The sequence below is a fragment of the Portunus trituberculatus genome, chromosome 37 (genome assembly GCF_017591435.1).
Source record: "Portunus trituberculatus isolate SZX2019 chromosome 37, ASM1759143v1, whole genome shotgun sequence".
Classification (NCBI taxonomy): Eukaryota; Metazoa; Arthropoda; class Malacostraca; order Decapoda; family Portunidae; genus Portunus; species Portunus trituberculatus.
The window spans coordinates 23,716,693-23,731,291 of NC_059291.1; the positions used below are offsets into that span (position 1 = coordinate 23,716,693).

A 14,599-nucleotide genomic window follows, 5' to 3' on the forward strand; every position below is an offset into this window, starting at 1 on the left:
CAAACCACTGGTAATGGAACAGAAAGGGATTATGAAGGAGTTTCAAGTAACTGTGGAGGAGATCAAGAACATGATGGGGAGTTTAGAAGTGAGAAAAGCTGTGGGACCTGATGGGGTATCAGGATGGATTTTAAGAGAATGCAGGGAGCAATTGGCAGAAAAAGTTTGTGAAGTAATTGATGCCTCATTAAGGGAAGGTGTAGTGCCCCAAGACTGGAAAAGAGCTAACATTGTCCCAATCTATAAATCAGGTAACAAGAGAGACCCATTGAACTATAGACCAGTGTCACTTACAAGTGTGGTAGCTAAGATGTGTGAGAGGGTGGTGAAGAATAGATGGACAGACTTCTTGGAGAAAAATGACATACTTTGTGAGTGTCAATTTGGTTTTAGGAAAGGGCGTTCATGCACGACAAACCTGATATGTTACTATTCGAGGGTGATAGATGTAATACAGGAAAGAGATGGTTGGGCTGATGGAATATATCTGGATTTAAAAAAGGCCTTTGATAAGGTACCACACCAGAGACTGATCTGGAAACTTGAAATGGTAGGAGGAGTGCATGGCAGTTTACTAAAATGGATGGAAGACTTTTGGTAGGAAGAGAAATGAGAACAATAATTAAGGACAGACCATCAGAATGGGGATTGGTGGAGAGTGGAGTTCCACAGGGATCAGTGTTGGCACCAGTAATGTTCGCAGTCTACATAAATGACATGGTGGATGGGGTGTCCAGTTATGTGAGCCTATTTGCAGACGATGCAAAATTGTTAAGAAAAGTGAGATGTGACAAAGATTGCGAACTACTCCAGGAAGACTTGGACAGAATATGGAAATGGAGCTGTACATGGCAAATGGAGTTCAACACGACAAAATGCAAGAAAATAGAGTTTGGCAAGAGTGAAAGAAGAATCAGGAGTATGTACAAGATAGGAAATGAAGACATAAAACCAGTCATGAAGAAAAAGACCTTGGGGTGACAATTACCAATGACCTATCGCCAGAGAGACATATAAACAAAATAATTGGAGAAGTATTGAACTTATTGAGGAACATAAGAGTGGCGTCAGATATCTAGATGAAGAAATGATGAAGAAAATAATTACTGCAATGATAAGACCGAGGCTTGAATATGCAACAATACAGTGGGCTCGAACTTAAAGAAACACATAAGGAAACTAGAGAAAGTACAGAGGGCTGCAACGAAAATGGTGCCTGACTTAAGAGATTTGACTTATGAAGACAGACTGAAAAGAATGCAACTTCCAACCCTGGAAAACAGAAGAGAAAGGGGAGACCTGATAGCAATATACAGAGTGATGATTGGCATGGAAAAATGGATAGGGAAGATCTGTGTATGTGGAATGGAAGAATGTCGAGAGGGCATGGGAAAAACTAAAATGGCCACTTATAGGAGAGATGTGAAAAATATAGCTTCCTCATAGAAGGGTGGAAGCATGGAATAGTTTAGACGTGGAAGTGGTCAACGCAAGGAATATTCATGATTTTAAGAAAAAGCTGGACATTAATAGATATGGAGACGGGACAACACGAGCATAGCTCTTTTCCCGTATGTTACAATTAGGTAAATACAATTAGGTAAATACACACACACACACACACACACACACACACACACACGGTAGCTCAGTGGTTAGGCGCTGGCTTCACAAGCCAGAGGACCGGGGTTCGATTCTCCGGCCGGGTGGAGATATTTGAGTGTGTCTCCTTTCACGTGTAGCCCCAGTTCACCTAGCAGTGAGTAGGTACGGGATGTAAATCGAGGAGTTGTGACCTTGTTGTCCCGGTGTGTGGTGTGTGCCTGGTCTCAGGCTTATCCGAAGATCGGAAATAATGAGCTCTGAGCTCGTTCCGTAGGGTAACGTCTGGCTGTCTCGTCAGAGACTGCAGCAGATCAAACAGTGAAACACACACACCGCGTAGTGTAGTGGTTAGCACGCTCGACTCATAATGGAGAGGGCCAGGTTCGAGTCCCGGGAAGCGGCAAGGCAAATGGGCAAGCCTCTTAATGTGTGGCCCCTGTTCACCTAGCAGTAAATAGGTACGGGATGTAACTTGAGGGGTTGTGGCCTCGCTTTCCCAGTGTGTGAAGTGTGTGTTGTGGTCTCAGTCCTACCCAAAGATCGGTCTATGAGCTCTGAGCCCGCTCCGTAATGGGGAAGACTGGCTGGGTGACCAGCAGGCAACTGAGGAGGTGAATTACACACACACACACATTCATTGACATGTAAATTAAAGAGTAAAGATAAAACAATAAGGCTACACACACATATAGGTCCCATCCTAAATAAAAACAGAGAGAGAAGTAGAGATAATCTAACTAGAATTTGTATAAAACTGCATAGCTTTTAGAAAGGTCCCAAATATAGGAATAGTATGACTCAGTGTTATTTTGTACAGGTGAGCAAGTTGAGTGTTGTGGAAGCAATGAGGTGAGGAGACACAAAGAAGAACAAGAACAAGGCCTTGGGTTAAGGAAGACAAGATGAAAGATTAGTTGAAAATTTAACCCTGCTAGTATATTATAAAACAGTTCAAATGTATTTATAAATGTATCAGGAGCATTATATACACAAATATATTATATCATTAAACCTTTTCCCCATTAAGTCCAATATCTGACAGTAGAAAGATGTTTTTATTTATGTGGATGAAAACAGTGTGGAGGTATGCAGAGTTAAGGGGAGGAGCACACACAGGACACTATGAGCCCCACTCGAATCCTGTACAACACAACTAGGTAAATACACACACACACACACACACACACACACACACACACACACACACACACACACACACACACACACACACACACACACACACACACACACACACAGTGGATAATGATAAACTGATCCTGAGAGAAGAATATGACATTCGAAGCACAAGATCGCATAGTAAAAAACTGAGGAAGGGAAGATGTCTGAGAGATGTTAAAAAATATAGTTTACCGTAAAGATGTGTTGAGACTTGGAACAGTTTGAGTGAGGAAATGGTGTCAGCAAAGAGTGTGCATAGTTTAAAGAAAAATTGGATAAGTGTTGATATGGAGATGGGGCCAAACGAGCATAAAGCCCAGGCCCTGTAAAACTACAACTAGGTAAATACACACACACACACACACACACACACACACACACACACACACACACACATATGCAAGTCTAGGGGAGGGAAGAAGACACTGTCCAAGGTAGTGTGTGTACTCAGATCAAGTGGTGCGTTGTAATCTTGGCACACTGCTGTAGTTTCAAGGTTTGAGCTGGGGCACACACACACACATGCTGGGAGTTATGTGGAGTGACCTAAATCTCCTAACACTTGCTCTCCTGTGCATGCTGGACTAGCCTCTTCCTTTGTAGTGTTTGGGTTGATTAGTTAGATATGTTTACTTCCTGTTTTCTTCATAGTGTTCCCATAATTCTTTGGGATGTATAGAGTTTTCCTCATTATTTTTTAACCTGAAGAGTGGAGGTTGTTGGCAGTGTTTTCTTGCAACTATTTGTGGAGATGTAAAACTTGTTGCAGGGCCAAACCTCGTCCCATTTTCTCTAGGAAAGTCCTCCCTTGAAAATACAGCATTGAAATAAAGTACTAGTTTACATTGAGTATAACAAGCCTAAGGATGCCACAGAGGAAGGGTGTCACTGTTCTTTCCATGCTGTTTTCTGAATGGCAGGTGTGAACTTGACCAGCTCAAAAAGCACCACGAAGAAGCTTTGGCGAGTCGCGAGTCAGAGGTGACCAGGTCCCACCAGGCTGAGTTGGAAGGTGTCCAGAGTAGCTACCAACATTCTGTTGCTAGCAGGGATGCTACCATTGCTGCCCTTAAGGATGAAGCGGACCAGCAGAGGCTTGCCCACCAGGACGATCTGGAGGCCTGGCAGCGCAAGTACCAGGACTTGGAGAGCCAGCTGGCAGAGGCCAAGTGTCAGGTGAGTCTTCACTCTTAATAAGTACTTCTTATTGGTATCTACTTTAATCTTAATTTTTAAGTCATACTTTTGCTGCAGCTTTAGTATTAAGCCCATGAATGGGATGTAAGCACTGATGGCATAAAATGTACATTATTCTTGCTTGTATCTTCTTCAAGAGAATGTTGATCATGATTGATGCTAAATTTAACTTGTGGGGTAAGGTGAGTGAGGCTGGTGTTGGAGCTGTGCCAGACTTTGAGGCTGCTTGGCTTGGCCAGCACAGGTGCCACCAGTCGAGAGGAGGACTTCTGTAGAGAGGGAGGGTGCATCACTGCCAAGCTGGAACATCACGCCCCGGGGCTCTCCTGGCACTAATTAGAAAAAAAAAAAAAAATTTCCTAGAATTCCCAAGTAGTAAAGCAATCAGCCTGCTGCAGAAAGAGCTTTTCCATCCCAGCCATGGCAGACTCAAAACTTATCATAGAGTTGGAAGTTAAACAAGTACAAGAACAGCTGATGAAGCTTTTTGAAGAACGAAAAAACCTTCAGAAGGAATTTGAGCAACTTACAGGAAGCAGCCACCAACTTCTGCTGGAAATTAAAGAAGACCCAACAAGTGCCAGTGAGAGGAAACTCCACAATTATGAAGCTGAGAAGAGAAGGATTGAAGAAAAACTGGAACTCTTGGAAAATGAAATCTCAGAAAAGGATAAGAGGATTACTCTCCTAGACTCGAAGGCTGGTCTATTCCTGCAGCAAGTGAGCACAACACCAACAAGTAATAACCTCTCTAACACTGATGACAAGGTGGAGATAGATATTATTGGCAATGAAAGTACCAGTGCAGTGACTGTTGGGGAAGGAGGAAAGTCAGTTGAGGGTGCTAGAGATGGTGCGCATGAGGTTGACATCAAATGTAGTGACACAGCTGATGTGGAGGTTGGCCAGTCTGTGGTGGACAGCCAGCAAGCTACAGAGGAGCAGGATCACAAGGTACAAGAGTGTAATCATTCTGAATCCACTGAAATCGTCAAGGTTGAATCTCACAATGGTGAGGCAGAGGTGATTCAAGTCACATCACCAGAAGAGCTACACAAAGATACTGATGAGGATGCAGCAACACCTAAGGAGCTGCCTGAACCACCACCTGCAGACACTGAGGTAGGAGAGACAACAGGCATGGCAGATGCTGAAGCAACCAGAGGGGAAGAAAAGTGCAAGGGACAAGATAACCATGTGATAGATGATGCAAGAGTAGAAATTAAATCTGTTATGTTAGTGGATGATAAGGAAAGCTGTTCAGGTGTCACAGGTGTTGAAGAAGAAAAAAGTGAAATAGCAACATATGAACCAATGGGTAATGGTATAAGTGATGAAAAAGAAGAGTTGAATGAGAGTGAAGTGCAGTCACAAATAGAGGTTGGTGAAGAAAAGGGAGAGTCTCAAGAAACCACCTGCAATGAACCTAAAGATATAGAGCCTGCTGCTGCATCCCCAGGTCCTGCTGGTGCTGCAAGTCTGGTGCAAGGTACACCTGCAGAGGCTGAGGGTGACAATGCAGGTAAGCAGACTAGTGATTACAGCACACCATTAGTACTTGACCAGGTCACATCTCTCTCCATGCTTGTGGCTGAACTCCGCCGTGTCAAGGACGACATGGGCAAGTGTATGACGGTGAAGGAGCAATCTTTCCTGGACCTGGAGGATCAACTTCAAGCTGCCAACAAGGAGGTTGCTTCACTCAAAAATTCAGTGTCAACATTGTCTAAAGACCTGGAAGAAAAAAAACAAGGCTATCAAGCTCTGGAAGAGGAACATAAAAAGAAGAAAATGGATATTGAATTAAAGATTGGGGAGATTCAGGAGGTTACCAATAAATGCAGCATGTTGAGTGATGAAAAGTCTGATTTGTTACGGAAGATGGAAGTTCTGGAGATCATGATGACTGAGTATCGCACTGAGATAGAGATGCTGGTCGGGGAAAAGAACCAGATGGAGCAGCAGACCAAGCAGCTACTGGCGGCCAAGACTGCTGCCACCACAGCCGAGGCAGAGATAGACTCAAGGACAAGTGTAGAGGAGAAGGAAAGAGAAATAGAAGAGCTGGTAGAAAAAATACAAAGCATGGAAAAGGAAATGAAGGAATTGAATGATAAACTTAAGGTCACCAACAGACACTTGAAGGTAATGGCTCGTGAAAGAGAATACAAACAGAAAGAATGTGAAATCCTTAAACACAAAGTAGAGATGGTTGAACTAAAGATGTGTGAGCTGCAGGGAACCTTTGACATGTTGATGAAGGCTGTCATGGTGGAGCGGGATGACCTTATCAAAGAGATGGAAGTCAAAAACAGCCAGATAGACGACCTGCAGCAGACTGTGGTGCGACTCAAGGACACACACGAGCAGGAGCTGGAGAACGTCTTGTACGAGAAGAGACTGAATGATGAGGAGCTTACAAAATACAGATCTGGTGAGATGAAAACTGAATCTTATAAAAAGGCACTCCAGGAGATCACAAACCAGAAGGAATGTTTAGAGCAGAAGCTGAAGGAAAAAACAGATGAAGCAGCAGGTCTTGATGAGAAGGTGAAGACAATTCGTAATGACATGACAGACTTTGTCAACTCACTCAAGGATGAAATGGCTCGCATCAAGGATGACAGTGAGAAGCTTCAGCAAGAGAAAACTAACCTTTCAGAAACATTCAATTCACTGCAGGGAGAACACAAAGAGTTGCAAAGTAAGCACCAGGCTTTGGAGAAGTCATTTGAGGAGGTGGACAAATCAAATAAGGAGAAATTGGTGAATGTAGAGTCCTTGAAAATCCAACTTGATGACTTACAGAAGCAGCTTGAAAGTGTTAATGCTAAGAATGCAAACTTGAGTAGTGAGATGTTCAGGAAGGAGGAGGAGTCCCGTGAGGAGTTGTCTGCCCGAGAAGCAACCATCCAAGAGTTGACTGTCACTCTCACCAACAACCAGAAACAGTCCATGGAGAACTACAATGCCCTTCAGCAGGACATGAACAACTTGCAGGCAAAATTCAAAACATCTACTGAAGAACACAAGAAACAGCAGAAGGAACTTGAGGAAAGATTGAAGGGACTGGAAAAAGAGAAGACAAAAGAGATAAATACTTTGCAAGAGGAAATTAAATCTTTAAAAAAAGAATTAGGTGACAAAAATAAAAAGTTGGAAGCAGCAGAGAAGTCCAAATCTTCCAAGGACACAAAAGGTCAAGAAGACAAAGATAAGGAAATAGAAGCTTTGAATGAGAAAATTGAGGAGCTCACCAAATCCCTAGAGACAGCAGCCAGTGGAACTTCCAAAGGAAAGGAAGGAAAGACAACATCAAAAACTGATGCTGAGGATCTCCAGCAAAAAGTGAAAGACCTCACTGCTGAACTTGCAACTCTGAAAAAGCCTGAATCAGGAAGTGAAGCGTCTAAGACTCAAGAAGAATTTGAGACATCTCTTGAGGGTAAGGAAAAAAAGATACAGCTTCTGGAATCAAAGGTGAGTGATTTGGAAATGAGTCTGGCCAACAAGAGTGGCTACATTACACAGCTGGAGGAGAGAATAAAAGACTCACCTGATGTGCCAAATAGTGCTGAGGCACACCTGGAGCAAATCAATAAATTAAGTGCAGACATTTCAAAGTTAAAAGAGGAACTAAAGCAGACATATGAGGAGTGTAAGTTTTTAAAAAATACTGTCACCCAGTTAGAGAATGACAAAAAAAGTATTGAAGATGAAAAAGCAAAACTTGTTGAAGAGTATGAAAGCAAATTAGAGCAAGCAAGTGGAAATTTGGAGGAATCCAATGTGCAGCTGGAACAAAAAAAAAACTCGGTTGAGAGATTAGAATTAGAACTTAGAACCAGTAGTAATAGGTATTTAGAAGAGGTTGCTAATTTAGAAAGCAATCACATAGGTAGGATAGCAGATTTAGTTAAGCTTCATAGACAGAAAGTAGAAGTGCTTAAGGCAGGCAATGCAGCAAAAGTCAGTGAATTACTGGTTCACATCGATAAACTTACTGAGCAAAAAATGTCACTGGAAAACGAACTCAAGAATGCAACACTGGAGCAAAGCAACAGTTCCCTATCAAGCTTAATCCAAGAGAGAGACAGTCTCATCACCAAGATCACTGACCTTGAGCACACTTGTAAGACATTAGAGAAAGACAAACTCCTTATTGAGGAGGAAAAAAAAACTTTGAAAAATAGCTTTAAAGAAGAGCAAGTAATGACTATGGAAATACAGTCCCAAATGGTGGCTGATTCTGAGAAACTTATTCTTGAGTTAGAGTTAAATAAAAGTAGCTTAGAAAAGCAAATAGAAGCAATGGAATCATTATGTGAACAACATTCCCTTAGTATAGTAGAGAATGAAAAGAAAATTGCATATTTTGAAAACCAGAACACATTACTAACAAAAGAAAAAGAAAAATATATAGATGAAAACAAGAGACTGAAAACAGTAATAGAAGAGACAGTATCTAAGATTAATATTGATGAAGAACAACCTAAGAGTATTGAGAAGCTGACCACAAAAGACAGACTCTCAGAAGTTTTCTTGAATATTTCTCCAGCCACTGAACCAGACAAGACTGGTGGGGATGATCTCAAACAGGAAGGAGGTAGTACTGTGCTGCTGCCCAAAGTTGTCAAGGAAGGCAGCAGACAGGACAAGAAGAAAGCTGTCCTTGAGTATGAGGACAAGATCTCTTCAATAATAGCAAACTACCAGGAGCAGATCAGTTCACTCACCACCAAGTATGAAGCAAAGCGAGTTGAAGAAAATGCTGAATTTGGCCGAGTTCTTGTAGCAAAGATTGACTCTTATGAGAAACAGATTGCTTCTCAGGATGAGGAAATCAATGGCTTGAGGACAGAAATTACCAAGCTACAGATGGACATTAGTGACAAGGTGAAGATTATTGAGGAACTGGAAGCCAACCTGGATGACATGACACTAATGAGAGCATCTTTGAGGGCTCAGGTGAATGACTTGAAGCTAGCCATCACCAAGGCCAACTTGAGCCCTACTGATCAATCCTGCCTGGATGTCCTCCACACTGAGTACGAGACCAGGATTAATGAGATTCAGGAATACTATGAGGCTCAGCTCAATACTTTGCGCTCATGTTTGCCTGGAACTGACGTTGAGTTACAGGCAGTCAGCTGTAGGCCCCTTGACTCCCCTTCCCATTCACAAGAGTCAGAATATTCGATTGAGTTGTCTTGCCTCCGGCCATTCTTGCAAGGCCAGTCATCCCCTGCAGAACTCAGGTCACAGTCTGCCCAGGATTCCCACTTCAGTGTGTTTGGTGACACTAGTGAAGCTGGGAATCAGGTTTCAAGTTTAAGCAGCTGCCTCATAGCAAGGTCTCCTTTTGATGTTGTCACCAAATGTGGAGCTCAGTCACGTTTACCATCAGATAAAAAAACAAAAGCTAGTAAATCTTCACCTCATTCCCAAATAAAAAGAAAATCAATATTAAAAGCCAAAGCAAAATGTAAATTGAGCAGTTCAATGCGCCACATAGTGCTTGATTCAGCCTCTAGATCAGAATTACGGCTGCTGAAGTCAAGTCTCAGCCCCAGAGAAGAGCAGACACCCCAGGTCTTACCCCAGACAGTGGCAGCACCACACTTTGCAGAGCAGACTACCACCACAACCATTACCACATCAATACGTCAGTCATTCAACCCAGTCACTTCTCTTCAGCAGGCTCAGATACAGTCCAGTACTGAGCAGTATCCTCCCCCATGCACTGATGACCAAGCCTCAGCTATTCTCTCAGCCATGGGGGCTGTGCCAAAACCTCCTTGCCAAGCCACCACAAGGCTCAAGCCCCTCCTTGCAGCTAAACCAAATGCTGATGGTAGCAAGGAGGTTCCTCCAGCCCCTGGCAGTAGCACCACCGCCGCCCTCTCCAGCACCACTCACCACTCTGACCTCGACCCCAACACCACAGCGCTAGACAAGTATCGTATTAAAGTGGAGCTGTCGGCGTGTTGCATACCTAGTGCAGTAATAGCTGATTGGGGATGGGATAGCGACTCTGAGACTTCGACAAAACCCTCCCTCCCTTTTTTTGGCGACTTTAGGCAGCTGACGATATTGAGTCACTGATGGTAGATTGAGGTATTTGCAGTGTGTCTCATTTTTTCTGGTAGCTGTCTTCCTTTTCAGTAATTACATGATTTAATCCACTAACAATACATTAGAATTTCTGCATGGGTTAATCTTAACATAGACAGGGTGTTTGAAGTGTGCGATTCCATTCCATAAAACAAAACAGTAAATGAATGGATACAATTTAGTGCAGTTTTCCATGAACATAGGTTTTTATTTTCTGGAAGTAGTTCGTCACATCTTTTTACTTTGTTTCATATAGGGCCTCTATCCTCGACACTCCTCCTACTCTTCATCAAGTTCATGTGACATAACTACTCCATGAGATTCAGTACCTTCTTACTTACCACTGATTTATCAGTTCTGAAGAATGCATTTTATTATTTATATGTTTTTTATATCCACTTCTTTATAAGAAAAGTTTGTTTGAACAAAAGAGTACAAGATAGAATCTTGTTATCTGAGATGTGGTGATGCGAATGAGAAGCTCACCAAGTAGTGGCCTCTTATCACCACACTGCCTGTCTTCCTCCAACATTTTGTACCATGCAACCACTCATAAATATTTGTTATTGTTACATGAATAGTCATGATGGCTTGCATGGTTTTATCTTCAGGTATAATCTTAGACAAGGTGTAGGATATGTATGATCTGCCATAAAGTTGGGTTTACATGTTGCAATTAACAGCTGCTTGCAATCATAATGGTGCAGTCAACTGTAAAATGCAGCTGTTATTTGCTGAATTACTGGAGCAGCCATGAAACCACTCTGTTTGTCTGATGGGCTGCTTCTCTGGCAGTTTTCTAGGGTCAAATGAGAAAAAAAACTATCAAAATATAACTGGAAAAAAAACGAATATTATTGGAAAGTTTTTTGGTATCATTATATATGGTATATATATGAATTAAATATTCGAATTTATTTATAAAAAGGAAAATAAATGCAGAATTGTTTTGTTTACATCATCATTGAGGAAGCTAAGCCACAATTGTTTATTTTTTTATTTTCTTCAAAGACAGGAAAACTTTGATTATAGTAACCAGCTCATTAGAGGACTTTATCGTGATTGTTTATGTTTTGATGCATCGGCTAGGGAGCCAGAGGCTGCTCTCCACCATGTGAATATTTAAATGTGAAATCTGTCAGCTATTCCTTGTGGCTGCAAGCATTCAGGTGGAAAGAATGTCACATGTAAATCCCCTTTAGTGGGGAGATGGAAAAATGTTGTTATGATCTAATATGCTTGCTTTTAGTGAAGAAATGTAATCTTCAGCAACATAATATAAGTAAAATGAAAATAGAAAAAGGGTAATAGTTGAAATTACAATAGGTTTTGAAATTCATTGAATACACAGATTGGAGGTTGGTAACAGTTGTGTGATTGTCTCCACTCTCTTACTGTCTGAAGTATAGTACACAGGTGTAGGTACTGTGCGCGGAAGTACTGAGTGGAAGTACTGTGCACGGCAACTGCAAAAAAGTCAGGTGGCACGTAGTGCGCCTTGAATAAGTACGCAACACGGCACACACAAGCCGACAGTCAGTTGTGACGTAGCTCCGCCCCACCCCGCTCCCCCCCTCACCCAGGAGTTTTTGGTACCTATTAAATGCACTATGTACTGCACCTGTGTATTGTTGACTTTTACTGAGAATGAGATGTGGAGAGCACCTTAATTCATGTGTTCCATCATTGAAACAATAGTTGTGGCTCACTGATGTGGGAGGACTTGGTGCACTGTTTTTTTTTTTTTTTTTTTTTTTTTTTTTTTTTTTTTAAGGCTCATAGCACCTGTAGGCCCACTTGAAGAGTGTGTAGGAAGTGCTGTTCAGCTTCTATCCATTAGTGGCACAGGCAATTTTATTTATAGTGGTACCCATATTAGGGCCCATATCACCACCCAAGCTCATCTTGGGTGTAACCACCTAGAATCTGGGTATCATGGTGACATGTAGGTAACTTTAAATCATTCGACAAATGGCAAAGTGTTTAAGGCTGTACATGGTGGGATTCGAACCTATGCGTGGACGTCTGCCCGATCCCACGCTCACCACACCTTATCCACTGCACCACCACCTCCCTGAAGCAGTGAGGGAAAGGAAGCAAGTTCATATTTGAACTGATGCCTTGAATACTCAAGTGAACATTAATGGACATTGAAATTTGATGAGCAGTCTCTCTCTCTCTCTCTCTCTCTCTCTCTCTCTCTCTCTCTCTCTCTCTCTCTCTCTCTCTCTCTCTCTCTCTCTCTCTCTCTCTCTCTCTCTCTCTCTCTCTCTCTCTCTCTCTCTCTCTCTCTCTCTCTCTCTCTCTCTCTCTCTCTCTCTCTCTCTCTCTCTCTCTCTCTCTCTCTCTCTCTCTCTCTCTCTCTCTCTCTCTCTCTCTCGTTATGACAGAGTTGATATTACATAGATACAATATTTGCTCAACAGCCATTAGTCCTCTTTTTCTCATTAATACTGCAAGTAAATGGAGTCATAATGAAGTGTGAGTGTTGGTATTGTGGCATGTGCAGCAAATGGCCACCAATGCTTGTGTTCACAGGGGGTGGGGCTGCTGCCAATTCTATACCCGGCAGATGGCACACACAGCTGATTCCATTGGTGATGGGTGTGCTGAGTCCTGTCTGTGTGTGTGTGTGTGTGTGTGTGTGTGTGTGTGTGTGTGTGTGTGTGTGTGTGTGTGTATTCACCTAGTTGTATTCACCTAGTTGTAATTTTACAGGGCCTGTGTGTGTGTGTGTGTGTGTGTGTGTGTGTGTGTGTGTGTGTGTGTGTGTGTGTGTGTATGTATGTGCAGGACATGTGCTCCACTGATTCTACATTCATGGAACATCAACACTGTTTATATTATATGTTAGAAAGACTGTTTTTTGTTAATCTTTATCATGTAGGTGTCCTAAAGTGATTTCAGTTTTACTCAAGAAGCACTCTCTCTCTCTCTCTCTCTCTCTCTCTCTCTCTCTCTCTCTCTCTCTCTCTCTCTCTCTCTCTCTCTCTCTCTCTCTCTCTCTCTCTCTCTCTCTCTCTCTTTGCTCTCTCTCTTTGCATGTGTGTAAGTTCAGATATGTAAGTCAGGGCTACAAGAGTGACATCATGATCTACATCCATACCCTGTGCCCATCCTTCCTCTGGCCTCAGCAATCTTCCTAGCCTGCTGTCAACCCTCCCACCACCCACTTTTTTTCCTTACACTCTGCCAGCCAGCCCTTTCCCCCCAACCCCTGCCACCCAGGCCTCTCTCCCACTCTGACACACTGCCATCCCTCCTACCCTTCCCTTCTCATTCTGCCAGCCAGTCTTCCCCACACCCTACCAACCAGCCTTCCTCTGCCATCTCCCTCTCCCATTTCCTTCTCTTCCCACTAGCCAGCCTCCTACCACACATCTCCCTTTCCACCTGCCTCCTCACCTACCCATATCCTTCTCCACTTGCCTCTCTCTCCACCTGTCTTCCTAGCACACCACCAGGCAACCTCCTCTTCACCATATCACTTACCTGCTGTCAACCAGCCTTCCATCTGTCACCCAAGCCTCACCTGATGCAGGCACTACACTCTGTCTCACCCTTACCACACTTCTGTTTCCGTCCTTATTTTAAGTTACATAACCTTATTGCAGCACAACTTGGAGATTACACATTTGAATGAGCACAGAAGTATTGTAGTGTTTCAGCCATGAGCTATCTTGATACTTCTGGTATTATTCAGTATTGATTTAACTGGCACTTCCCATTTGGCAAAAATTATAAGATGAAAAATAGAAAAAAACTGCTCATCAAATGAATACTAATATATTGGGCCTTTGAGATAAAAGATCATCTAGACACAAATTATTGTAAAGTACAAAGAGAGAGAGAGAGAGAGAGAGAGAGAGAGAGAGAGAGAGAGAGAGAGAGAGAGAGTACTGGATTAAAAGAAATTTACTTTAGATCTTAGAGTATTTGATTAATGATCAAGAAAAGGTCAGAGGATCATGGAAATTACTTGAGTATGAAAGAAACAAGTGGTGTGTTTTGTGTAATGATGCAATGTGTGGCAACCACCTTCATATATGAAGTTACAGGTACTGTAGAGAAACTTCAGAAAAAAAAATAATGGAAAATGTAGACATGTATGTGATAACACCATCACTGTGCTGCTTTGCCATTCTTGTCATCACCATTCTGCCTCAGTTCTTCACTACACTGTACGCTTCACATTTATTGAGAGCCTCATAACATTACTAATATTTGCTTTTCTTGCTTTTCATATTTATTTGTTTGTTTATTTATTTATTTAGCTTCGCCAGCTGCCACTTTATTTGTTCGGTGCGTTTTGTAGTTAAGTGTTGCTTTATATTATTAGTTTTATTTGTTTTCTTTTTTTGTGTGTTTATTTGTTTACATATATATATATATATATATATATATATATATATATATATATATATATATATATATATATATATATATATATAATTTTTTTTTTTTTTTTTACGATATTATCAATCTTATGTTTTCCTATTTGATA

General features: G+C 42.0%; 1 protein-coding gene across 26 annotated transcripts in view; it reads left to right on the forward strand.

The window, feature by feature from the left end:
• Positions 1-14,599, forward strand: part of LOC123514268 (golgin subfamily A member 4-like) — a 133,080-nt gene that overhangs the window by 87,992 nt on the left and 30,489 nt on the right. For 24 of the 26 annotated variants that reach the window (XM_045272037.1, XM_045272052.1, XM_045272053.1 and 21 more), the window contains one exon: positions 3,705-3,960. In XM_045272037.1, coding sequence (XP_045127972.1) covers positions 3,705-3,960 — 256 coding nt within the window. Of the gene's footprint in view, positions 1-3,704; positions 3,961-4,269; positions 10,099-14,599 lie in introns of those variants that run through there. The other 2 variants (XR_006677552.1, XM_045272056.1) reach the window with 2 other exon arrangements.